The 27,239-nt window shown below is 41.5% G+C and overlaps 5 protein-coding genes across 5 annotated transcripts in view; all 5 read left to right on the top strand.

Annotated features, from left to right (window-relative positions):
• LOC120952542 (cell surface glycoprotein 1) overlaps positions 1-27,239 on the top strand; it is a 106,535-nt gene that overhangs the window by 43,284 nt on the left and 36,012 nt on the right. The window lies entirely within an intron of this gene.
• LOC120961376 (brachyurin-like) lies at positions 954-1,817 on the top strand. Its single transcript, XM_040385086.2, has one exon. It carries the CDS (start codon positions 954-956, stop codon positions 1,815-1,817), a length of 864 nt encoding a protein of 287 aa, XP_040241020.2.
• LOC125908417 (brachyurin-like) lies at positions 2,259-3,158 on the top strand. Its single transcript, XM_049611160.1, has one exon. It carries the CDS (start codon positions 2,259-2,261, stop codon positions 3,156-3,158), a length of 900 nt encoding a protein of 299 aa, XP_049467117.1.
• On the top strand, positions 4,291-5,112 carry LOC125908416 (brachyurin-like). Its single transcript, XM_049611159.1, has one exon. The coding sequence runs from the start codon at positions 4,291-4,293 to the stop codon at positions 5,110-5,112; it is 822 nt and encodes a 273-aa protein (XP_049467116.1).
• Positions 17,779-23,033, top strand: LOC120953003 (uncharacterized). The gene is made up of 3 exons (XM_040372648.2): positions 17,779-18,556; positions 21,423-21,760; positions 21,833-23,033. Exons 2-3 carry the CDS (start codon positions 21,622-21,624, stop codon positions 22,387-22,389), a joined length of 696 nt encoding a protein of 231 aa, XP_040228582.2. The 5' UTR covers positions 17,779-18,556; positions 21,423-21,621; the 3' UTR covers positions 22,390-23,033.

Here is a 27,239-nt window from a genome sequence, read left to right as displayed (position 1 = left end):
AAACTCTTAGTATGTTAGTTAAATAAAAAAATGTTTTCTCTTCTTGCGTACTAGTCTCAATTCCCTTGCAAGGCGAGAAAAACGATGCCCGACCCAAATCATCTCACCAAAACCCGCAAAAGAAATCAAGATTTATCATCGACTCATCACCTCGTTGTACATGGGCACTGCGGAAAGATATTCTCTTTCTCGTTTTAATATTTAAATTTTCAAATCCACCTCACAAACTCGCGTCTGTTTTCTCCATCCACTGCTGCATCACACAAGATCTTGTCAGTGCTCTTGCCAGTGCTCTTGCCAAAGACGTAAAATATTACGCATCCAAAAACCGGTATGAATATCATCGGGATTGAGCTTTACCAAAAAAAAAACGAAGACACTTGTTAGTAAGGTGGTCAACGGAGAGTGAGTTGCGTGGCTTTTTAAGTTAGTTTTCGTTTTGCTGTATCATCGATCGATACCACTGTAGGAGTATCACACCAAATAAAGGTATAATAAAATAAGATTTAATTTTCTTACATTGCAATAATTTATTGGAAACTAATGTTCTAAAGTTCCAACGGCTTAGCATTTAAATAAAATGCATTAAAAAACAAATACAGTATAAGCTAAATATAAATACAAGACAAAGATAAGAACCGGAACCAATCCCGATAAGAACAGGAACCAATTTAACTAGGCCCGACGATAAGAACAGGACGTGAACGGTCTGGTTTTGATTGTCACTCTCGACAAAAGCGATAAAAAAGTTTGTCTGGCTTCATTACCGTGGGGATAATCTTTTTTATTGAATTGATCAAACAAACACACACGGCGCTTAACTTTTTTAATGATGCACCATCAATGAATTGAGGGCGATCTAAATTGTGTACCGATAAATAAGTCAAAAACAGTAACAAACCTGAAGTCGCAAGCGTAACCCGTTATTGAAGATATACAGCTTCACTATGAGAATGTATTTTTCGGCAACAGTGCTCTGTGTACTATGTGTATCAGTGATCGGTGGAGTTAAAGATCATGACTTTGAACGATCGCCAGTAACAAATCCCGAACATCACATTTCACCTATCCAAGAAGATGGCAATTGGCTTGATACCTATGGATATTCAGCATTCGAGGGACAGTTTCCGTACCACGCAGAAGTGCGAATTAAGCCCATATCTCTTAGCTATGTTCATACCTGCGCTGGATCACTAATTACACTCAAATACGTTCTAACAACGGCTGCATGTCTGTATCGCTGGGTTAATGAATTTGGCATCGAGTACTCCTTTGTGACCTTGGGATCACTGTTCAACGGTGACACGCAATGGGAGCAGCGCATCAACTTCACAGCTGATGGAATCCATACGCACCCGCTATATCGCTATCCGAGCTATGAGTTGTACAATATTGCAACGATACGTTTGGATTGTCCAGCGACGCTGAACCGTTTTGTTCAACCGATCCGTTTGCCGCGCTTAACCGACATACGCACCTACGAGATGATGGAGGGCACTGCTACCGGCGACAGTTTTGTCCGTGGCCTGAAATATCTGCGTAATCAGGTGATGTCGAATAAAGACTGCCAGCGAGACATACTACCGGGCGTCGTAATTACAGTACAGCACCTTTGTACGAATTCCTTTATCGGTGGTGTATTCTGCTTCAGAGAATATGGATCATCGTTGACGGTGGAGGATGAGAACGGTCGCTTTTTGATTGGAATTGCCGATCATGTGTTTTGGTGCTCTTCTAAGTATCCTACGCGCCATGTTCGAGTATCGTACTTCGTCGACTGGATTCAGACGAACTCCGATTATATATTGGATTTGTAGAAAAACTTGGAGATGAAGGTAGAAAAAATGAATTTAAATGACTAATAATGATTTGATAATAATAATGATTAATAAAGAAAGTAAACTAACAAAATCAAATTTGAGATTTGAAATCTAAGCACGAGAATTTCTTTAAAATTGATAACAATAAATACAGAGGACAATCGACGTTTTATGGAAAGAAAATTATAATTACTGTTTCCTGTGACGTACAGATACAAAATCGTATTGATGGTCTTTATTTAGCTTTATTACGGATTTCCTACGAAATAATCTTTATTGATTGAGCTTATCAGATGAACAGAGATAGCGCTTTGATATAGTAAAACAAACATTATCAATAGGAGTGACCCAAGCCGTGTACTAATAAATCGATCAAAAACGTTGACAAACCATTAGTCCATCAAGCGAAAGGTGATAAACAGGGTGTACATCTTCAACATGAAATCGTTTGTTGCAGCAGTTGTGCTCTGTGTACTATGTGTTTCAGTGATCGGTGGAGTTATCTTAGATGACGTTGAACGATCGCCAGTGAAGATTCCCATAAATCACATTTCACCTGTCACAGAAACTGCAAAGAACCAGTCTCGGAACGAGGAAGAAGAAAACAGACTTTCTACGTACGGATATTTGGCGTTCCCTGGGCAGTTTCCGTACCACGCAAAAGTGCTCATTAAACCCAAATCTCTCAGCTATTTGCACTCCTGCGCTGGATCGCTGATTACACTCAAGTACGTTCTAACAACGGCTGCATGTCTATATCGTTGGGTAAACGAAAACGACATCGAGTACGCCTTTGTGACCTTGGGATCACTGTTCAACGGTGACACGCAATGGGAGCAGCGCATCAACTTCACTGATGATGGAATCCATACACACCCGTTATATCACTATTCGAACTATGAGTTCAACAATATTGCAACGATACATTTGGATTGTCCAGCGACGCTGAACCGTTATGTTCAACCGATCCGTTTGCCGCGTCTAACCGACATGCGCACCTACGAGATGATGGAGGGCACTGCATCGGGAGCCCAATTTGTCGGTGGTTTAAAATATCTGCGCAATCAGGTGATGTCGAATGAAGACTGCCAGCGAGACATACTACCTGCTTACACCATTACTGCACAGCACATCTGTACGAATTCTTTAATCGGTGGAGTGTTCTGCAATCGAGAATATGGATCATCGTTGACGGTGGAGGATCAGAACGGCCGCGTGTTGGTTGGCTTTGCCGATCATTTGTTTCTGTGCTCTTCTAACTATCCTACGCGTCATATGCGAGTTTCTTATTTCCGCGACTGGATTCAGATGAATTCAGATTACATATTTGACTTGTAGAAAAAGTTTTCCAAGCTATGAGCTATGAAGTTATAGTACTGCGTCAAGTATGAGAAATCAATCATTTGCAATTGCACCATCCAGAGAAAAAATAAATAAAAGCTAGATTTCACAAATATTTGATTCATTCACTTTGTAGTAACCAGTATTGTGTATGTAAGTAAAGTGTATGATGAGACTCATCACAAAGAAACTAAAAAAATCCTAAACAGTGTAATACAATACTTTCATCCCTGAACTGAACATCTGTTTTCAAATTCATTTAAAACACACTGTCCTCTACTATTGCGACTCAAAGACTTGAGAACTGAAAAAATATAATAATTCTAACATGTTTTATTTGTTTCAAAAAGGAACGTAGTCCAAAAATTTACGATGGAAAGAACTTTTTTTTATGACATTGTTTGGCAACTTCCCGGCCATCTATTTAGTGTAGCGTTTTTTAAAGAAATTTGACTTGAAATGATGCTTCAGTATCTATCATGTTTAATCGAGCTTCGAACAATGTTGTTGAACTTATCAGACAGGGTTGTTAATGGAACTATTTGTGTTCTAGATGGTATATAACGATAATATTATTGAAATAAAAAAAAAGTTATAAAAACAGTTATGAATAGTATAATGTTAGAAGTTTTTCATCAGAAGGAGTTGTGAAGGGTATCGTTTTTACCGTCAGAATACGATGGCTGGGGCATGTTATGAGGATGCCGGAGTCATATCCCACCAAGAAGCTGGAAGATTGAGTTCGTTGGCTGTATCAGGTGAAGCGTAACCTGTTGAAGATCGGAAGTTTATATAGATGGGCAGTTGCCGCCAAGGACCGAGCATCCTCAAGAATAATTGTTGACCAGGGCTTGTCACGACGACGTAGATTTAATCGCAAATATGCCAGCGAGAGTAAGAGAGAGATAAAGGCCCTTTAATTATCTTTATTGTAGATTTCCTTGGGGTAAACTTTTTATTCAATCTATCAGATAAATACAGATAGCGCTTTGACTCAGCAATACAAGCGTTATTAATCGATTGTGTCTCTTAACTATCGAATGTAAGGTACTAATAAATAGGTCGAAAGACGGACGCCAACCAGTATTCCAACAAGCGAAAGGTGATGTTGAGGATGTACAGTATCAATATGAAAGTGTCCGTTGCAGCCATTCTGCTCAGTGCCCTGTGTGTTTCTGTGATTGGCGGAGTTGTTCTAGATCCCGTTGAACGCCCATCAGCCAAAATCGCTCCCAGTCCACTTGCTACCGATGGCTATTTGGCGTACCCCGGACAATTTCTGCACCATGCAGCACTACGATTCAAAACCAAATCGTCCACCAGAGTATATGGATGTGCCGGATCGTTAATCACACCCGTTTACATCCTAACAACGGCAGCCTGTGTAAATCATAACTCCGTCGAGTATGCTTTCGCAATCTTGGGCTCACTGTTCAATGGCAACACCGAGTGGGAGCAGCACATTAACATCTCGATGAACGGAGTCCGAATTCATCCGCCATCACCGATGTATGGTCATAACGATATCGCTACAATTCATATGGATCATCCGGCGACGTTAAACGAATATGTGCAGCCTATCCGTTTGCCGCGTTTGTCCGACACGCGCACCTACGAGATGATGGAAGGTACTGCGACCAGTGCATTAGATGGCGAGGGCTTGCGATATCTGCGCAATCAAGTGATGTCGAACGCGGACTGTCACGAAGCAATACAACCGCTGTACAACATTTCGGCCCAGCACATCTGTACGGATACATACATAGGTGGTTCGTTATGCGGCCGGAACAGTGGATCAGCATTGACGGTTGAAGACGAGAACGGGCAGATGTTGGTTGGTGTTGGAAATATTGTCTTTTTGTGCGATTTGCACTATCCTATTCGGCATATTCGTGTTTTGTACTTCCGTGAATGGATTGAGCTAAACTCGGATTACAAATTTGAGCCTTAGAAAAGGCACTGAAAGTGAATATATTTCCTTAAAAAGATAACTGTAAAAAGAAAAGACATAAAAACAGAAAGGTATTTGTCATCAGTTAGAAAAGCGAAATCAACAAAGTGTTGAGTAATGACATAATAATTAGTAATAAAAGCTTCCATAAACAGTGAGAAAGAATGTGAAACAAGAGTATTCAATGGTCGTACTCTTGGCTCACATCAAACATAGAAACTCTATCGAATTTTTCAGTTTTTTTTAATCACCTTACTTTTACAAACTAAAGCTAAAGCTAAACAATGTTGTGCATTCATGTTTGCCCTTCGCTAAAAAAGTCTCCTATTTAAGCTCATCCTTCTTCTTTATCACCTTCTTCTACGTCCACTTCTTCCAGTGGTTTGAAAACGTTGCACTTTTTAAAAGTCGATTAATGTGATTTCGAAAAACCATTTTTCACGGTGTCTCGATTCGAACGCTGGAACACGATGCTGACCGCTGCTCGGGGTGGAGAGAGAGATAAATAACATGAAAATCCTTAACCATTATGTTGCATCCCGAATGAAGGGTGTACCACCTTCGAATTCCTTTCCAGCTCCGGGGTTTGCAATCCTTTGAACCACGGAGAAAGAGAGTGAGAAAGAGAGAGAGAGAGACAGAGAGAGGGAGGAAGAATTTTACTTTAGCCATCCGATCACCACAGGAAGATGGGTGCGTGCCATTCGACGTGGACGATGCTGCACCGCTGCCGTTTGATTATGGGATGGTGTCGAGTTTGTTGCCGAGCGAAAGGAGAAGACGGTGATGTGACGAGGGAAAGGAGTTGGTGCCTGCTCTTCCAGGTTTCCAGTCGCCGATCGGCTGTATCATGCGGCATTAAATTGCAATTAGTAAAAGCCTCCGTATCGGGCGCTTGCAAAAGCAATCCGGAAGGAGGGAGGGCCTAAATGGTTGAGCTCAGCTCAGCTCTTGGTTGAAGAAGGCTTCAAGGGTTGTGTATTTGTATTGGTCAGATACCGATCGTTATAAAGCATAATCGAAAATCATAACCATACGTTTTGCTTAAGTGGAGAGTGCAAAGGAGATGGGAGCTTTTTAAAAACATCATGTAATGCTCGATAACATGATAATTTACCATTGATATTTGAATTCCTATAACAAATTAATCATAAAATATGTTAATAATTCCCTAGAAATGATAGCGCATTTAATTTTAACACACATTACATGATTTTTATCACACATTGTTTGTGGTATTACTTGCATTTTTGTGCTAAACGCTGTTACTCTTGAGAAAGTATTTTATGAAAATAGCATAGAACTGATGAAAAAGTCCGTACAAGTTGTTACTTCTCTTTTGTATATAAAACTTCAAATGAGAATGAGCTTAAGGTTGCAAATCTGCTCACAACATGACTTATAACGACTCTCCCATGCGCTTCAACCTTTGCAACACTTGCTACCATGCACAGGCCACAAGAGGCCGTCACACCAGCGTAAATTTGGTGTGGTTTATCGCAAGGTTTTTTTTACCTTTTTTTCTATTCACTTCAACGCCTTGCTGTCATCCCCAACACACACACATACACCCATAAGCGATGCACTCCCCAATAGGGGACCGTCTCTTTCATTACCGTCTTAAAACGAACAATTATCGTTCGAATGAAAAAAAAACACCAAGAATTCTCAACACATACAACCAAAATCTCTTTCAAAAACCTTCCTCTCACATTAGCATACATTTTTAATAACTCGAAACACTCCAGACACACCTCCCACCTCCATTGAGCTTCATGCTTTGCTCCGGTTCCCCATCCACCCATCCATGAGTATTCGCTGGTTGCGAAAATAAAAATAAAATCTGCTACTCCGCTTGTTGTTTTTGCCCATCGTTTTTGCACAGTCGAAATTGCTTTTCCTGGTATTGGTGTGAGCCCGGGTTGTGTGCACCCTTCCCAAAACTCACCCCCCTCAAAATGCAATTGGCATGCGGCATAGATGGGGAAGGGAGCACAATGTAGCACACAAACACCGTGCAGGCGATCGTGTTCTGTCATGATCGTCGTGGGTCGCAAATGTCCCATCTCTAGACATTTGGCTGTTCTATGATTTACGTCTTCGGCGAAATGCTTGAACCCTTTTTCTCTTATTTCCAGTTCGGCTGAAATATATCACGCAAACTCCGGTTTAACTAATTTAACGATCATCTCTGTCCTTTGCTAAATTTTCTAAACAAAAAACCATACCACAACTATAATAAAACTGCTAGTCAGGTTGCGCATGCTGTGCCCTGGCTAGACCGGCATCCAGTCTCGTTCGGGTTTCTTTGCAACATTTATGGATGTATTTTATTGCAGCATTCAATCCTTCGATCACCATACCGTTCATGGGGATGGCTTCACACAAAATCCGCTGCAAGAACGGGGCGCAAAAAAAGGCAATGGCCAATCATTGCCAATGCAACGTCCCTCCAGTGGAAAGGCTCACGTCATCCCGCTCCGAGCGGTACGCCGGCAAATGGTCAAATTTAAGCAAAGACAAGCAATAATAAAACAGGGAGTATACAACAAAAAACCACCAAGCCAAAGAATCGTCACCCGACCGCTTTTGCCGATACTGGAATTGGCGTTGAGCAACTGGTCGACAGTGATGCCAGCCCAGGGCTACAGTGGTGGCTGAAAATGCAATGAAATCGTGTAATAATAATGAGTGACACGATGGATAGTGTTTCTTTCCATCTGATTCATTCATCAAATAAATAAATTTATAGCAACTATTACACTAACTTGCTTCAAATCGATCACTTTTGAATTGTCTTGTAGGAAAGAGTAAGAATTTAGAGATTTGTAAATTTCTGAAATTTCAAGATAAATTTGATTTTTTATAATCTATCAAGATATATTTTCAAGCCTTTTACCGTTCCAAAGTATTGGATTTTGGAATTTTTTGTAAACAATCATGCGTTACAAAATTGTTATGTTTTTTCGGGGGTTTCAGCCTTATCATTCTTTTATTCCAATGTGAAACGTAGTTTTTCATATTATTTTAAAGCTTTTATCACAAAGTATTAGAGCTTTAGCACTAAAAATTCAAACATCAATCAGCTAACCTTCTCAAGTACGAAAAGAATGAGTTATGTTATTTTCATACTTCTAGATTACAGATATGAGATTAGTTTGACATGTGTTTTTATAATGAGTTCAATAAAAGTCCTATAAAAATATTTAAAAAAAATATTTTTTTTAAAAGCTGTAACTATCAATCCTATTTAAACCTATATCAAACCCTTTTTTAACTATTCTTATAATTTATTTAAAAGATTCAGAAGTGTCCTAATACAATATTCAACAAAAATCTGTGTTGTTAAGCTATAGAATTCTTCCACATATATGACCTTCCGGTGCGCTTAACATTTTACTCTGCACCTACTCCACCAGCACCGCCTGTACCTTTTCCAGTCGCAAGCGCAGCATTCAAGTGGGTGGCGGAGGTTGCCCGACCGGCTCATTTAAAAAGTGCAACACGATCAACAAAAAAAAGGCGGCATACTCTCCCCACCCAGTTTCTAGCCCCATCGCTCTATCTTCCTCTTTCTGCACTGCACTTCAGCAGCCACCAAAACGCCAAACGAACCACGACCCGAAAAGCAAATAATAGACAACACGAAAGCCGAGGGCGCGCAGAAGTCTCCCCAAACCCCGGCCCGCAGTTGAGTAGAATGCGCTGAAAGCGGTTGAGCAAAAAAAACGGTTTAAATTTGCCAAACTTAAGACTCAGACACACTCACTCACACTGGTGTACGTTCGGGGCCAACAAAAAAATGCGTCCCTCCCTGCCAGCATGAGCCCCAAAACGAGTGAGTCGAGTGTCAAAAAGAAGAGAACGGCCGGGTGCACAGCAAACCGAAACTGAAGTAAAAAAAAAGCAGAACCGCACAACCACCCCGTAGCGTTCTGGTTGCCAAAGATTGGTGCCGACCGAGCAGCATGTACGGAATAGAAACGAATGAAGAAACGCAAACCCCCTATCGCACCGAAGCGGCAAAGACCGCGCCCCCGTACCTTCGTTGTTTGAAGTCAATCCCCGTTTCTTTTTTTGGAGAAAAGATCCCAGAGGAGGAAGAAATTTGGGGGGGGGGGGGGGGGGACTTGGATAGGGACGAAAGTCTCTCCATCACTTCTAACCTTTTTTTGTACTTTTTTCGTTGCTTGCTTGTTGCTATTTCTCGTTCTGGATGATGCACTAACACACACACCCATACACATGCATACACTTGTCAATTCCGACCCGAAGTCGAATCATAAACGGGGCACACGAAGGAAGAAAGATCTTGGATCCGAATCGTACGCATTGGTTGGCAGGGGCAAGCAGCAGCAGCAAAAAAAAGTAAAGCCGATCGCGAGTCGCGAGCTGCGATCGTGAGCTGTCCCCTCCACGCTTTCCCCTTCACCCAATCCAGTCCTACACACTGTGCCGGGTTTTGCTTAAGCGCCCGGACAAGGTCGAAATTTTTCAATAAGACCGGCTTTCAAACACTGCAAAATTCCACTCTAACGTCAGTTTTCGTCGCGCGCGGACGCATTTCTTGCGTGGTACGGTTCTTGTGCGAGTGTTGTGCGGTGTGCGTTGTGTCCATGTGAGACTGCTTCCATTCAAAGTTCAGCTCAAGTGTTCAAAGTACAGGAACTTGTTGAACATTGCAGAAGTGATCGTTAAAAGTGTAAAAAATCAACCCAAAAAAAACTGTTAAGGATCAGTAACATATTATGTGACATTGTGTGCGGTTCATTCTACTACCGCAACGGCCTTCCGGCCAACGGTGGAGCTACTATTGACACAGGTGTTTTTCACCCTTCGGTAATGGTGTGGCCACTATCGTCACCTGCTAACAAACAATTACGAACAGAAATTTTCGGTGGTGCGTGTGAAAGAAGACCGTTTCGTTTCGGCACACAGTTGTACACTTCCTTCACCAAAGCGGCTCGTAAGCAAGAAGACGCATTTCATTATCGTTCGAAATAAACACACCGGTAAACAAGCAGCAGGGTGAATAGTTGAAGACGAGTCCGTCGGTCGTTCGGTCGGTTCAGTTGACCCTGAGTCCGACTAGGTCTAGGTCGGGTGATACAGTGTTACCGTCAGCTCAGCAAGCAAGTGTTGTATAAGGTGTGGATCGTTGAGGACAGACAGTAAAACGAATAGCTGATAAACTCATCAATCATAAAATAAGAAAGATACTTTTTGAACAAAAATCTGAAATCGTTTCAAATTTTACAAAAAAAAAGGTTTATCAAGCTGGTTAGTATCTCATACATGTATATGTGGCTAGCTAACTGTGTCCCCACCATACGCGACGTTTGCTATCAAACCGTTCGTATTTGTCGTTGTCGTCATCCCACGACGCAAACGGCCCGGCGCGAACTTGACGCGCGCGGCAGGAATACTAACCAAAAAACCAAATGGCCATGACGGCCACCGCCGGGCGACGGTTTCGAAAGCGACGTCTTCAATGCTGGGGAGCAAAAAGAAAAGTCACAGACCACACAAAATTCTGCTGCCATACGATACAGCGATACGTGCCCGCGCCGGGTTCCACGCAACCAAAAGGCGAAGGCGTACCGACGTCGTGAATGCGCCAATTCCCCTTCCCCGAATGGGGTTTGACGCTGTAACATCTACGGGATGAATGTTTTCTTCGTTTCTTTCTTGATTATTTGTATTTGCTTGCTGTCCCACTTGCTTTTCTTTTTGAATATTCCAAAAGTAACATTTCTTTTTATTCCGGCGGTGAATTTGTCTTAATTTTCAAGTCGCGCACATAGAACAAAAACCCCAAATGGAAATAATGCTCGGTCTTGGAAAGTGTTTGCAAACACTGCTTGTGAGTAACGGTTCTGTAACGCCTTTGAAGATGGCTAACACACCAGTAACAGAGCTAATCTAGCCTCTTCTAGGCTTTGTCTGTACAGTTTCTGCAAACCAGACATAGCCTGTCAGAGGTTAGGTGAAATCTGCTAGCACAACGGTGTGGTGTGACTGTTTGCCCAATGATTTTCCAGCTGCAAGTGTAGTGTGGAGTACGGTTGAACTGAACGCTTCGTCATGCAAACGGAAGCTAAGCCGCATGACGCTGCGATGACTCAGGACGAAGGTATTTCCGACTAAAGGTAAAGGTAAGTCTGGACATAAACGAATATCAAGGAATAGTTCACACCGAGTGTATCATTACATCCTCTTATGGTTGGAAATTTGAGCACTTTTTTTATTTTATATCATAATTCTACAACTTTGTTCAATCCTTCAGCTATCGATTAATTTATTAAATACTAAATATTTACATTTACATTTTTACATTTTTTATATCCATTTTTTTATAAAATTCAATTAATGGGCTGTTTTTCGATTCTATCCGGCTTTTTTATATCCTAAATCGTCGTCCTAAATCATATCATCACTCTATACAAAACTACAAGCCAAACTTGCCTCAGTATTTCAGTTTAGATTATTTTAGCCTGAAACATATTTAAACAAACGCCGATTCATGGCAGGATCGACCAGGTTGGCTCATGGCATGGCATTTTTTATTTATTTTTATGTTGATGAACCTTAAATATTTGGTGAAGAAGTGTTAAAAATTGTTGATTTTTATTCGATATTTTAAATTTATTAAAAGTATTATTAACCCATTTCAAAGAAAACAAAACGATTTTAAAATGCACCTTTGTTTTTACATACATGATGAAGATCAATATGACTGATCGCTATTGTTAAATTGATACAACCCGGATGATTAATATCGTTCCACTGACAGGCTTAAAATTTAAGCTTTCTGAAAATAATATTTTCTTATCAAGGATTCTAGTGTGTACAAATTCAGTTTCTAATTAAGGAGGGACGGCTTTTCCGTATTGATTAAAATTCAAATTCATCTGTGTACACATTTTAATAGTTTAATCCAGGGGTCTCCAAACTACGGCCCGCGGGCCGCATGCGGCCCTCAAGAGCTTAAAATGCGGCCCCGATGACTTTGCCAGATTTAGAATAAATATTAGGTTATTTTGACTTTTTCAAAAGAAATTGTATTTTTTTTTACATTTCTTAGACAAAAATCAAGCTTTAGTAACACGAATCTGTTCAAGTATCGTTAGTATTTTGTTATAAAAATGAGATTTAAACGTTCACTCATCAATTATAGGTAACATCAAATGGCCCTCAACATAGTGATTTTTGAAGCAATGCGGCCCGCGGGCTGAAAAGTTTGGAGGCCCCTGGTTTAATCAATGGTCTTTTTAAGGTATCTACTAAATTACTTCATTTATTTAGGTTTTTTTTCGGTTGATTATTTAAAACAAATTGAAATCAATCAATTTATTAAATATTTGTGAGTCTTTCCTATTACAACACATTTTCATGTTCAAAGTATTTTATGTTTTCAATATAATTATCTACTAAGTAGGTTTAACAAATGTTCATTAAAATGACTAACTCCTATGCAATCCTAGTGGAACCTTGATTCCTAAGGATCTTAATCCTAAGTATTTCCACAAATTTCTAAACTAGCAAAATTGAACAAGATAAGTAATTTTATAATAAAAATGCAGTGGAACTCCTCATAACGAGTTTAATCCGTTCCAACAACTCACTCGTTATGCGAGGGGATCTTTTTCGTACATTTTGTATGAAAAGTGAAATAATTCGTTTCAGGTCAAGAAAAGTGCAGGTATATAGGGCTTATATGCATCACAACCATACAGAACACCTCCAAGTGGTAACATAAATCGATTGATCAATTCTTAGTATCAAATTTTTTGCCTTCATCAGCAAGTAGATCAAGAATGCATGCAATAACACACTCATCAATACACGTCACACTTGTGAAATACACGCTTCTTATGGAGGTATACCAAAATCCACGACCTTTCCACTTCCAAGTTCGAAGCCGAAGAGAGCTTCCAATATTATCAAATAAGAAGGAAAGAAATGGAGTAATTAAACTGAAGACACTACCTTACTTACTCCACTTGTCGAAAAGCGCAGCAAAATTCTCAGCTCCGCTATCTGATCTGAAAAGAGTTATCTGGACGTGGAGTGAACGCGCACACGGTCTGCCCAGATTCTATTTTTTTTATTTTTGTATGACTTCTTGAGTTTTAGGCTGGCAGTGGAAGTTAATATGTCACCTTTCTTATATTTTTCTTCCACACTTATGCCTGGCTCTTTTGGAAATTGCTTGATATTTAACGATTCTTAGTATTGACATTCTTGAAATGATCACGATTTCTTATCGGGAACAAAAATTTGTTTGTTATGTAGTTTAAGTATCGTTCCAATAGTGTTTAATTTTTTCCTGAATTTTTTTTTGTCTTTGTTTCCAATATTGCCATATATGAACTGTGATTGATGCATTTGTTATAAGTCACCATCTCCTGTGAATATTTATGAGTTATCTGTAAACGCCCTTGCTCACGCTCAAAATTCCCTTCAACCTTTTACGACATGCTTATGAACCAACTCCCTTCACATTTTACCAAACCGTTCGAATTGAAAATTCCAACTTTAATTGCAAACTAAAACACTGGTTTTATGGTCCAGTTTACTCACAAACGGTTTCCTCAAACCCTGCCCGATTTAATTAAAACATAACAAAGGCCACCCTTACTTCCACCGGATATAACAGCGACAAGATGCACCGCCTACAATCACGATCGCTCGCCGCAGTTTCTTAGTTCACCTAACCATTTAGCGATCGTTCACAATGGAAGGGCGAAAAATTGTATACCGTCCAGTTTGGTTCACGCGTGATAAGCCCGTTTCACGATGCCAGCCAATGTCACCGAATGTTTTCCGGCGAAGGTCAACCAGTTCGGACCCGTCAGCTGACTGTGGTGATCGTCGAGTGAACGATACCGATACCGCGGACCTTTGATACTTATGGTGTTGAATAATGGTTGAAAATAGCCGATAGTGGGTTTGGTTTTCTAACGATTTAATTTTGGTGGTTTTAAGATGCATATAACTTAATTAAGGCTCGCGCAAATTCGTTCAGATTTTAGAGTTATTTTATTGCTTTGCAAAATTATTTTTAAACTCCCTTAACGACATTAAATTACCTTATTTAGTTCGTTTTGTTAGAAACTCATTGTAATTCGGTGTTAAAAATTATCCTCATTAAACGCAGATGACAAGCACGTGCCTCCTGGTGACCTAAAATGTATACCTGCTTCGAAGAAATGTTCAACTTTATGCTAAAATGATCTGATATGCTGTTAACAAAAACCTGTTCTTTCTTTAAAATTCAATCTCTCGTGGTTGGGAATTCCCACAAAATTCGAGTTTTGTGAGACGCACCACCGAAACTGAGCAACCGGTTCACACACGCTTACTTTTCTTCGGTCGCACCGAACTGACGTCATCGATCGCATATATGTTTCTACCAATATATTTTCTTTTCTATTAAGTATTTCTTTAGTCTTATATTTTCTTATCAATTTCACCCAAAAACAAAATACAATAAAAAGTAAATTTACTATTATTATAACATTGCGTATGATATTCCAATTCCTGTTTAAACTGACAGCTGTTCAGCATGACCGAACCTACCCATCGTAAAGATTGTTAGCACTCAAAATCCTCCGACCGTCATGTGGTAAAGAACTTGAACGTGAACTTGAAACTTTGGCCAACCGCTCATTAGAGCAATTTTTGGGGCCAAGACGCTACGCCATAAAAACCAAACACACACTAACACTTATCGCTGAACCGGTGCGTATATGTGCGTATACAGTGTGGTGTGCTAAACGCAGATTGGAACACAACATCGCTTTAGATGCGTGAGTGTACGCGCGTCATGATTAGACGCTTTGGTTTATGATGAAGCCGGCGGGCAAGCCGGTGCTCGGTGTTGACCAAAAAAGCGATGCTAAGGGTAGCACGGAAAGTTTACGTTCCAGTTACTGCGAGATTGATATTGAATAAACTAGATTCATGAACGATACGGTAAAAACATCGATGCGGGGTGCGTTAATTAGTATAAATGGTAAAAGTGACGAGCTTGAAATGAGTTTTTTGATATCTAGGTCACGTTTTATCAGGTTTGAGTTATTGTTTTATATTAAAATATTAATTAAAATGATGGATTTTTTAAATATTTATTTTTTATTTTTAACTTATCAAATTGACTGCATTCTATGCAAGCAGTTTTCGTTATTTGCTCAATATAAAAATAATAGATTCCTAGTTTTCGCCTTAATGCATGCGAAAACACACGATTTTTTACGTCCAAACTAAACTAAAACTTACTCCTAAACTGTGTCGGCAGAAGTCATGGCGAAACTAAATGTATAACTTTCCCAGCAGCACCGCATTGTTTGTAGCATAATTCATTACAACGCTTTTGCATATTAACCAGTTTCATCCGGGTGACCCACAGACAACACTTTGTTTGACCTCGTAGCTTAATTTCTTACCCACCCTTATTCAGGGCGCTCGCGATTATTGCACCAAAGTGTTATGCTGTTTCATTTATGTTAGCCCAAACGCTTCTCCACCTTCTTCCGAAACGTACTCTAACATCATCTTACCTCAAATGGGTGGTTCAGTGATCTAATTGGTTAATCACATTCATTCATTCATCTTACTTACATGTTTCGTGTGCACTTGTTGTTAAACTTTTTAATCGCCTGCCGGTAGCTACTCATCTTTAAAACATGCTCTCGACGCGTCATTGTCTGTACGAAAGGAGGCAAGACACTAAAACAGAAAAAAACAAAGCATAGAAAACAACAATAAAGCAAGGGAAATAGGAACCACCGAATAATGTACTTTCGTTCCGTCCGCGGCTAGCGTGAGCGATCGGATCGTTCGACACGCGTGTGGCGAACTCATTTCAAGCGCACGAGAGACGAGCAAAGAGCCACCGGGCAATAATAACACACATTTGGCAGACAAAACAACGGTCTAACCTAAATACCCACCGCGCGTCTATTAGCGAATCGACACCGAACCAGCCGGCTGAAAGTGAAACCTTTGAACCTACCTTTTCTCGCAATTAGCGTACTTGCCTTGCCAACAAAATTAACAACCGATTATCTCATCCCCTGCACTTCACCGGTTTCGATCTCGATCGAGCGCGGTTGAAGTAAAAGTGCCAAACCGAAGGGAAAGTGATCGATCGTGCACGTTTCATTCACTGTTCGATCCACGATCCACTTCCGACATCCGGCAACAAACGGAAGGCATTCGGATTCCTTCTATTTTGCTACATTCACATTCGTCACGAGTCACTTTTTGTGACAAGATTAAGTGTTTGATCGTCATTTGACGGCGTTTCATCATAGGTCGATGTATCGAGATTTTCGGTCGTTGATTTGTTGCCGATTACTTCACCGATTAAACTATTAGCAAACGACTAAACTGTTATACGATGTAACGCTATTGCCTCGGTCCCCAACAGTTCCAACTCGTTGCCCACTAAAGTATTACTCGCTTAAGCAATGGCAGAAAGCGTCTACCTTCCTTGAGGGACCGTTTCCGGTGGGAATGGAACCGTTTCAACGGCCATCGTAGGAAAATCGTGCTGTAATCCGACCTCTGCAATAGACTCACACTTTGACGTAATTCTGAGCAAACTAGATACACATCTGAACGAGAGAGAACGAGAGCCCTAGAGGGTTGTGTTAACTGCATCGAGGGATTCCGTTTTTGCTCAAGCAGCGGAGCAGATTTCTCTCACGCTTCGGGTCCGCTTCGGTGCGATCATCTTAAATTATACACCGTCCGATAATGGAACAGTATAACTTCGTATGTAGGTTACGAGGGAAGGGAAGACAAGGTGAAAATCTGTCGTAGGATTGAGGATGAAAAAAACATATAAATATTGCAAACATGAATCTCATCTTTCCGATAATGTTTTGCTTGTCGTGAGAGTGAGAGTGAGCGCCGTGGCGGCTCACCGAGAGTAGATCAAAGCATAGTTGAGAAGATTTTCTCAGTTGGAAAAACTCAAGCAACGCAAGCAACTAGCTCAGCTGAATATTTTTTTAAATTAGCTCAGCTGACGATAAAAAATTAATGACTGAAATGGAAGAAAAGTATTGTTATCAAAGATGCGTCAACATCTTTGATCACAGCTAAATGTGATTTTTGACAGTTCATTTGATTCAAGTATTCAAATCAATGGATCAACTCCAACTCATCTAATAATGAACATTAGTTAAGAGGAGTATTTTTTTTTTGAACTCATCTAATTTTAGACACTAATAGTCTATGTAAGAGTTACAGAGTGACATCCGGTTGAAGATATCAAGAATGATGTGTAATGCATCAGCACAGTCCAAGATCTAATTTAAAATTGTATTAACGAATAGGATCCACAATCCTACTCATACATTTTTTTCATAATTATTTCTAAGAAATAAACGAAGGTTGCAAGATATATCTGAAGCTCGAATATACCTGAACACCAGCTTTCTTCTTCTTCTTTTATTTGGCGTAACGTCCTACGCGGACATGCCGGCCTATTCAGGCTTTCTAGACATAATTCATTACCACGCAGCCGGATAGTCAATCCTTGCTGCAGGGAGAAGGTCCATTATAGGCTTGAACCCATGACGGGCATGTTATTGAGTCGTACGAGTTGACGACTGTACCACGGGACCGCCCCTATCATCATCACCATCAGCTTTAAATATAGTTTTTTCTTCCTTTTTCTTGAATTAATTCTCAACCAAGATTTAAATCTCAAGTGGATCTCTTTTAACTCTCAATCTACTCTAGGTGGATCGTGCATATAACGCATCTTTGGAGAAAGTCAACTCCCTCATTCGTCCACAGCGCACCACCTTGAAGGTGGTAACTCAAGCCAAACCTCAACACACTCACCATCGGAACACAAAGCACGTACCAAAACGTTCCGCGCTTGCATCAAGACAACTCAACTCCCGGCGCACGTGCCACCAACTGGAAATGCTTTCACGAGTCCAGCTTCCCTCACGGAACTCAACGCGGACCTGCTGTGGTTCTCAAAGAAAGTAAACCAACCACAGGCACTCACCGAAACCAATAGAAGGCGCGCAGTATCATAGGCTGGAGAGAAATGGTGACTGCCGGTGGTGCGGTGGTGTAAAAGGTGTAAAGAAAAGGCGCCGGCGAAGATCGGACCATGTTCGAGACGAAGTTCGCGTTCGCTCAGTAAGTGTTCAGTATTCGGGCGGTTTGGTTTCGCGACGACGTCCGGGTCTGGTGCAGTTTGTCCCCAAAATCGTGCTATTCGGCGTCACCGTTGGTAGTGGTTCTTGAATGTTTGTTTTCGACACGCACGACGCGTTGAGATGAAGAAACTGGTTATCAGCGTGATTGCTCAGTATTAGCGGTTGGCTTACAAACGTGAGGAGAAACGATCGCTCCCGTTCCCGAAAAGCATACGTTTCTTCCTGATTCCGGTGGAATTGGCACACCAGGTTCGGTGAGTAAAAGTTACCATTGTCAATTCAACGTTCGTTCGCGATCGCGTCGTTTACTGCAACATGCTGATGACACATCGGACACAAAGAAAGATCACATAGAACGGTGTTGAATTGCAAAAAGTAAAAAACAAGCTAACACAAGTTTGTGATTTCCGTAATGCCGTCTCTGTGTATAGGATTTTGAAGAAGTGAATTAGTGAACTCATAAGAATTATTTTGTAATGTACTTAAATCTTAAATCTTAAAAAAAACACTCCCAAAATGGAACACGAAGTTAAATTAGTATAAACACGATTAGCTAAAACGTGCGAATACCAGTGTTAAAATGTTAATTTACAAATGATAATTTTATGCCACAAAGCACCACTAAACAAAAGCTAAGCAATATACAGTGCCATCTCACCATGTTGACCCACAAGAAGTGATTAAGTATTCAGTTCCACCGTTAATTAAGAACCAAGACGAACAGCGACAGAACAATCCCTTCTAATCGTAAATCGGTCAATCGATCGAACGATAATAAAACCAATGCTCAAGAATCTCAAGCCCCCTCTTCATTATTAGATAACGGTCGACCGATTAAATTGCATAACACACCCAAAGGGTATCGATCAGCCCATAAACCTTTGTACCGTTTCGTTCCCCGGGTTGTGATGGAACCGATCAAATTGGGGTTCCCTTTTGGATGTCGATATCGATTTGATGGGAAAATCGTTTGAGGGGAGCCGTAATCTGGTACGATTCATCGATTTGGAAGCTCCGGAAGCATAAATCAGCTTGGATTTGGCTGTTGAATATCGAATTTCGGGAGGCGTTTAACCGTTAATATCGTTTAAAGGGAACAGGGAAATTGACCTTTTCAGTAATAGAAGGACTGTGTTGTAAAACATAGAATGAATGAATGAAGCATGGAGTTAAAATTTTATGACTATGAACCTTATTCATGTAGAAATGACAGATAAATGGAGCTAATGTTGTTTGAACAACAAAAAGTTTGATGAAAAATATATTACATCCATAGATAAGGATCTGACATGATCGTACATCTTAGTGCCGCATTTTATGATTATTTTCTAAACCATGGTTACCAATTATTTTCACTGAAAAAGACATCATCATCTCATCTATAGTCATCTCATGTGATTGTACACATTACTTACATCGATCAGCTGGACGAAAGCAAAAAAGCAGCTCTATTCCTTCCTTCAATTCGATACCCTTTGAGTCCACGTCACACATTGGACACTCTGAATTGCCTGTTTGAACCACACCCGCATTAATCAAACAAGCGAGCGAAGAAAATACACACATCAAACATCAACATTGCAATCGACATGATTCAATGTTCGATTTCACAACGATTTACATTCTGCTCGGCGATACGGCTCTAAACCGTTTAACCGGGAGAAAGAAGCAGAGGTAAAAAAAAACCCATTCATTTCTCCCGCCGCTCAGCTGACACCGTCCACACGGAGTGAGGTGTCCGGAGTAATGTTTCGACCTTTGTCACTAGCCCTAGCGGTGCGGTGGCCTCAAAGCGAGTGACGGTGTGAGCCAACATTTGCCCGCGTGAACGATTTCTTTTCACTTTCAAATGCCCCCACGTACTGGTTGAGCTATTTATCGAACAGTGGTATGTTTATGTGGATGAATGGCCGGTCGCCGGTCAACCGGATGGTGCACATAATTTTACTGCCATTTGCCACTTCCCCCCAATACCCGGAAATGTGGACAGGTGTTTACATTTTTCCGTTTGTTTTTTGGGCCTTCTGGGGACTGTCTTAACTGGAGCACCCTCAAACTGGAGGGCATTATGGCTTAATGGCTTAAGTGGTCACCGGTGAAATGTTTCTGTTTAAGATAGCGAGCGAAGGAAAGGTCACTGTTTGGAAACACTTTAAACGGAACAAGATTGGTTGAAACAATTTATTTGCTGTGGAATATGCGTGGCCGTATTTTCAGAATTTGTTTCTAAATTATCTCTTCGAGTTCAGTAAAAGTAAAGCTAGTAATTTGCTTTCGATTTCACCCGAAATTATAAAGTGAAAGGTAATCAAAAAGGACTTGCAGAGTAGGATTCGTAAGGAAAGGAGAATAAACCACTGCTCTCTTACTGTAAATATATTTAAGCTTCGCTTAAGAAACTAAATACGTCAATAGCTAACAATTCGACTTCATCAGGACTCTTAGATACATCCATTAAATTCAGATATAAACGGCAAAACTGTCTCCAAAATTAGTACCTAACCGACAGCCATATTTACACCTTCTTCAACGCTTTGTATTGCCCACGCATACTCGCATACTCCAACGCACATGAGCCGTAAAATCTTTCACCGGCCATCAAACATCAACCATTTGATATATGCCGGGTAAAAGAATGCATCACGAGACTGGTAATTGTCTGCAACCAACTGCAACTTGCTGGCATGGCTAAAAGCATGTAAAACACCACAACAACAACACACAGCCACACCTGAATTCAGTTCAGCCCGGCATGGTTACTTTCACTCATATTGCAATCCGAACACGAACCGACCGAAATCTCTCCCTCGCCAAAATGCATCATTCACATTCACCATGGGGATGGCAGCGGCGAAGAGAACTTTCGAGCAAAACGAGACGCCACACGCAAAACAAAAAACCACACTCACAGCGCTTCCCCCCCGATCTACACTGTGCACAGTAGACAGCAAATTTACAACTGGATCATCAATGAAAAACAACGCCACAATCGATCGATCCGACATTGCTCTTGATTCTAGCGCACTTTCTTTGGCCCGTTAACGTGGTTGTGGTTTGAACAGTAGACGCTGTCGATTCCTTTCTCACATCACAATACTTTCATTTTGTTTCCTTTTGCAGCACGCCCAGAAGCTGCACGCGGGACAGCCGTCAACGTTGGTAGCTGATCGACAGGCAGATCAGTCGGCGGTTGATAGTGACGGTAGCAAGATCATTGACTTGATTTGATTGGGCGGGAAGATTGTGAGTCCCTTAGGAGTTTAACCAACATCCCGACCATCCTGAAGAGGTTATCGAGCAACGTAATAAGCAATCCACTATGCAGAAAAGAATGACTCACACGATAACTCGAAGATGGTCCACCACGACCTTTCTACTACTAATGATCACCCTAACGATCACTGCCGAAGCCGCTAGTCTTTCGACGGAAGAACGTCACTCTGGAACTGAAATCGCTGGTAAGTACTCGGAGCAGCCCAATCAAAACAACTCTTCAGCCATCTCTGAACGTGTGCTTCATGTGTTTTCAGAGTCTCGGACATTCGGGCGTATCAGACGACTGCAGGCAATGATCGTTCCGGTGATGTTTTTCCTGGGCGTGATGAAGACACTGCTCGCCTTCCTGGTCGCGATCAGCCTCAAAACACTGTTCGTCGGCGTGTCCATCCTGATGATCAACATTGGGCTGGCGATGGCGAAGGTGATCGCGTTCTTCAAATCCAAACACACGTACGACCAGCACGGTGGATACGGTGCCGGCTGGTCCGACAAGAATATCCACGTGCACATCCACAACGACGGTGGTCTCATTCAGCACGGCAGTGTTCCGCTAGAGTACGAGCATGCACCACCGTCGGCACTGCATCACACTGCGCCGAGTGTTTTCCCAAGCTATGGACCACCGACAGTTCTCAACAGCTACCACCGCTCGCGCGGTGACACTGTGGCGGATCCAATCTACGTCCAAGCGGCGACGTCTACGGTCGATAAGAACGAGCAGCTCTACCCGAAAGTACTCATCTCCGATCGGGACAAGCTGGACCAGATCTATGCACAGTGGCGTCAGCTGAATCGAAATGGACGATAGGGAAAGGGGGTAAGCCGAGAAGGAGGCAACACTTACTCCTTCCAACCACACAAATCTGCCACTCATGGATCTAGCGATGCCAAAAAATCCTACACCAACCCTGGGGCCGTCGACCTTACTGGCCCATTTATTCCACGTTACGAAGGGGGTGCAAAAATAGGGCTATTTTCTGTGTTTTATTGAAACCAGCCCAGTGAAACTCGGCCCTACGCATTTGCCTTCCTTCCAAACGCTCTGTACTATAGTATTTAATTCCATTGTTTTTTTTTTAAGTGCGGGAGAGCTGGTCTCAATTAGCTCGAGGTACTGCTTACTTAGGATCTGATTAAACTTTAAGCTGAGCGGGTGAGATAGAAAGATTTCAAGGCCATCCTTACTCGAGCGAAACCGAAGGGAAATCAAGGGGAACAAAATACAAGACACGTGCCGGGCTTTGCATCAGCCATCTTCTAAAACAAACCCAACGAAGCCGTGCTAACGCGTTCAAAGCGTTTTAGAGGTTGAAAATAATGTATAAAAAATCTAATAAAAAACATACAATGATACTTAATGTACCTCTATAGCCACACAGTGGCGGTCTAAATATGTAGGCACCAGTCATGCGAGTCATTATGGATGGCATCCCGTGAATGAAGAGCGTTTGCCCACTGTGAGACGTTCATTGCGCCTTGGGGAGACGCGCTAGCAATTGTAGCTTAAGGTACGCATTTCTCCCGCGAAAGAAAAAGTGTAATCACATTCTGCGAATGATTTATCGGCCGCACTAACATGCGGGCAATGGGAGGTATGCAAACAGCCACGAAAGCCCCTGCGGGACGTCCCCTGAGGTGTGTATTTATGGCAAGGCTGTTTTTGCTTAGCCACGAGCTATACTGAAATTCGCCTAATTTCGCCTAATTAATGCTGTCCGCTGTGGTGATTCCGTGATTCGGCTGGTTTTCGGAAAGGTTTCCAACATGCCGTTTGAGGTTATGTGCCATTTTGCACATCATCTTTCTGGAGAAAACAGGGGGGAAAGGGGAGAGCCTTATACCTGTTCTCTGTATGATGCTGATGCACGCTGAGTTTATTGCCAGCTTTTCGGTGGAACTAATCAGTTATGGGTGTGAATCAGATGTTCCATTTCGGAGGGGTTTACAGCGGTATTACTAGGCAAAGCAATAACGGAAACAGAGATGCCGGTGGGCAGAACGCTTAGTTATGCAAATAGGGCAGTGGGGAAGAAATTCACAACCAGTGAATCGATATCCGGACGTAAAAACTGTATCCGTAGTACAAGATCTTTGTAAAGCAAAATTTTCTGCGACGGTATACTTTGGAAAGGTTTATTTTAATTATAATTAATGGAATAGTTTGAAGCAATACAAATAACACAGCAATACAGCTAAACATGTACATTTAATGATAATACTAACGATCAACTTATGGCAAACATAACTGTAATTTAATTAATATTGTACTAATAATAATTCCGATTTATGGAAGCTCTAAGTAAATCTAATACATTCGCTTCATTCCAGTTACCGTAGCCTTGCTTGTTTTATATTTTGGATTGCATACCCCACTGGCGCTACCCATTACGATACGCAACATTGCATACCCTATAGGCGCAAAATAAATCGTCTAATGCTTGGTAAACCCTTCAAGCAGCAGCTGATACTCTTTCATCGTGTGCTTACTCATGTTCGCTGATTTTTTTATTGTTTTGGCGCTTTATTTTCATAAAATTAAATAAATTATTTAGCTTACTAACTAAAGCTCCTTCTTAGTTTACTTTGTCTTTATGGAAAACTGCCTAAGATCACTCAAAACTTAAAACCATAAATGTATGTTTGAGCGAACATTTTTGAATTTGTTGTGTATCCTAATAACATAATAATAACATAATTTCTGTATATCTGTGACTAGTCTAGACTATGGGTTGATGGCTAATGACATAAAATTATTGATTCATCGCTGGTAAATTTTTAAGTTGTTGACTATACTCTTGTATCATAAAGCATGGATCAATTATTTTAATGGCTGCAACATTCGCAGATGAAGGCGCCAGACTGTAAGCGATTATGAACACATCTGCAGCAGGTCAAGCGGTTGGTCAAGCGCCAAATTAGTAAGTAACCCTTGTTGATGCCACAGGAATACATAAATTATACTCTTTTTTTTTTGTAAACTCTTTAGGTTGATCACTAAACAGTTCATTTTCAAGATTCAAATGGAATCAAAAATTAAAAAAGGAGCCTGCTTAACTTTTATTTAATTAAATAAAACTATCAAGGCTCTTTGAATTCCAGAGTGAATAGAATTTTATAAGTTTGTATCAGTCCTCGATGTGATCAAACTTTTCACTTAGTTGCAATTTGCATCAAATTTAACACATCATACTTGTGAGCATCTTATTTCTAACACATTGTGCCTGATCGCACCTGTTGTAAAACAAGGACCACGACCCTTGTTGCATCGATCAATAATTCACCTGCAACAATGGCACCCTACTCCCCATTCTCAGCTTCCCAACTTCCCAACCAATGAAACAAGATTTCATTAACCTTCCATTGAAAACCGCTTGACGCACTGTCACTGTGCAAAAGAAAGGGACCTTCCCCTTTAGCATACCCCATCAACATTCCCCATCCCGTCGAGCATAACTCAACCGACCGCTTAGCTCGTTATCGATGCTTAAGCCACGGCACTCTGCTCAGCCCAGCCAGCAAATCATATCAATGCAGCGGCGGTGATTACCATTAAACACCGGACAATAGTTTCCCCCCACTTCGGGCCCGGTGCATCTTCGTGCAGCAATGTCGAAGGGATTTCTCCCCGCGCACTGATTGAGCTGTGTCGATGGGCGGCTGGGTGCGCAGAAAATTCCTTACACAAATCGCGCAAACGTAAATGTCTTACAATCGAAGAAGAAAAAAAAGGCATACGATTCGATTCCTGCCATACCTTCACCGAAGCGATGTTGGCAAAGGAATGTTGGATGGAAAACAACAACAACCACAAGCCTAAGCAGGGCAAGGGAAAACAGCACGGCTCGATCGATATGACAAAATGCAAAATCGTTGCCGAAACACACAAAAGAAACACACATTAACGAGCGGCTATGGGACGTCTGCACTAACGGAAATGGTCGTCATCTGCACATCACCCATTGAATATTAATGAACACTCCCCGAGGTGGTGGGGAGGGGGTAGTCGGAAGGGGACACACTCCAAAAGGGTTTCGCGATAGCAAGCGTCTCTCTGGTGTTGGACCTCCCCAAAGCTGGCAATAATTTCGCTTTCTACTAGTCTAAGCGACTGCTCAAAGCCAATACAACCCATCAGTAGCTGATCCACCACTGGGACGCATAGCGTCTTGCAACGGAAAGCCTTTCTGCTACCTACCAAGCCTTATGGGATTCCAAAAGGGACGCCAAAAAAGAGCGGCCCTACACCCGACAGCTCCGTAGGAGGGAGACACGATTTTTCATCCCATTGCCAAGAAGAATCCACAGCTGGATGCTACCAAGCTCTTATGCTGAAAGGGGTTTCTGTCCCTGACCTTCCGCTGACTCCGAAGCGACAGAAGATGGGCATCGAATGAATCTTCCCGCGCCTTCCCGCACACGCCCGATGACACACTCACACTGGTGGAAAATCGTGTCTTGTTTTCCGAGATCCCACTTTCAAATCTTTCCACCGGGGTACCGTTGTCGTGTGCTGTTCGCGCAGCAGCAAAACAAGAGGTACAACCTGCCGAAACCGGCTCCAACCTGATACGTACCGCGAAATGGACACTTTCCGTAGGGAAACTCGGGAAGCCTGAACACATTCCGACGACTCCCATAGTCACCAATCTATGGGGCTTTGGGAAGATTAACGGTCGATTAGATTTTTGCTTACCTTTTCTTCTTAGCAAGTAGGGTTATTTCTTTTTTTTATTTGAAATTTATACCATCAGTAAGGAACACTCAGGAAGGCTTTTGTAGGTTTTGCTTAATTTGGCGTAACGGGTACGGTGACAGCAAAGGAGATGCATGGGAACCTTCAAGACAGCATATCCAATCGCTTGAGGGACACATTCAAAGCTTTTGAGAGCTTAGGGAAAGGACTGTGTGATATTTCCATAAGAAGAGTACCCTCTATGACCTTCATACCTCGATGTTATGTTGTCAAAGAATAGCTTGTCTAGTTTTTATTAAAAATTAAGTTTTTTTAATAAACTTCACTAATAATTTAAATATCATGATCAACAACTGTGCGTTGTTTATTCTTTTTATTCTTTGAACAAATATGTATTCCATATATTCACTTACACCGCTGGATACTCAATGCAATCATTATTTTCCCTATCGTTATCACCCGATAGTCGAGCTTTCCCTTTCCATTCGCAATTAAAATCGCATTATCGCATTACCGTGCTAGACAACGACTGCAAACGGCTTATGATCCACGGACCATCCGAATACTTCATCAGCTTTTTCCACCCAACAAAACTGCATTCAAACCCTCCCTTTGGGCGCACGCGCCACACAGCAAATGGTGTTGCAAATGGATGTGATTAAAAAATTACGCTCGATTTAGACTTGTTGCACAACGACGCACGAATATCGCCCACCTTCAGTTTCAATGTTCCATGGAATTTAAGAGAAGAAGTGAAAAAAACTTAGCCCATAAATACAACAGCTGACCAGCGCAATCGTTGCAGTGAGGCATTTTTTTGCAAATGCCTTCAAATGCAATCGACCACAGCACGAACGCCCGTCTGATAAACGGAGTGTACGTGATGCACCTAGCTCGCTAATGGGACCCTCACACTGTGCCACCGTTAGCCACTAAAACTGTAAGCATTCGGGTTGGCTTTCTTT

Source organism: Anopheles coluzzii, chromosome 2 (genome assembly GCF_943734685.1).
Source record: "Anopheles coluzzii chromosome 2, AcolN3, whole genome shotgun sequence".
Taxonomy (NCBI): domain Eukaryota; kingdom Metazoa; phylum Arthropoda; class Insecta; order Diptera; family Culicidae; genus Anopheles; species Anopheles coluzzii.
This window is presented reverse-complemented; position numbering and strand designations above follow the sequence as displayed.

What these genes read in the sequence shown, in the direction of transcription:
- LOC125908417 (XM_049611160.1), top strand. Translation starts at nt 2,259, where the DNA reads ATGAAATCGTTTGTTGCAGCAGTTGTGCTCTGTGTACTATGTGTTTCA.
- LOC125908416 (XM_049611159.1), top strand. Translation starts at nt 4,291, where the DNA reads ATGAAAGTGTCCGTTGCAGCCATTCTGCTCAGTGCCCTGTGTGTTTCT.
- LOC120953003 (XM_040372648.2), top strand. Translation starts at nt 21,622, where the DNA reads ATGCAGAAAAGAATGACTCACACGATAACTCGAAGATGGTCCACCACG. An exon ending in CTCTGGAACTGAAATCGCTG is followed by an intron (nt 21,761 to 21,832) that starts GTAAGTACTCGG and finishes ATGTGTTTTCAG; the next exon opens with AGTCTCGGACATTCGGGCGT.
- LOC120961376 (XM_040385086.2), top strand. Translation starts at nt 954, where the DNA reads ATGTATTTTTCGGCAACAGTGCTCTGTGTACTATGTGTATCAGTGATC.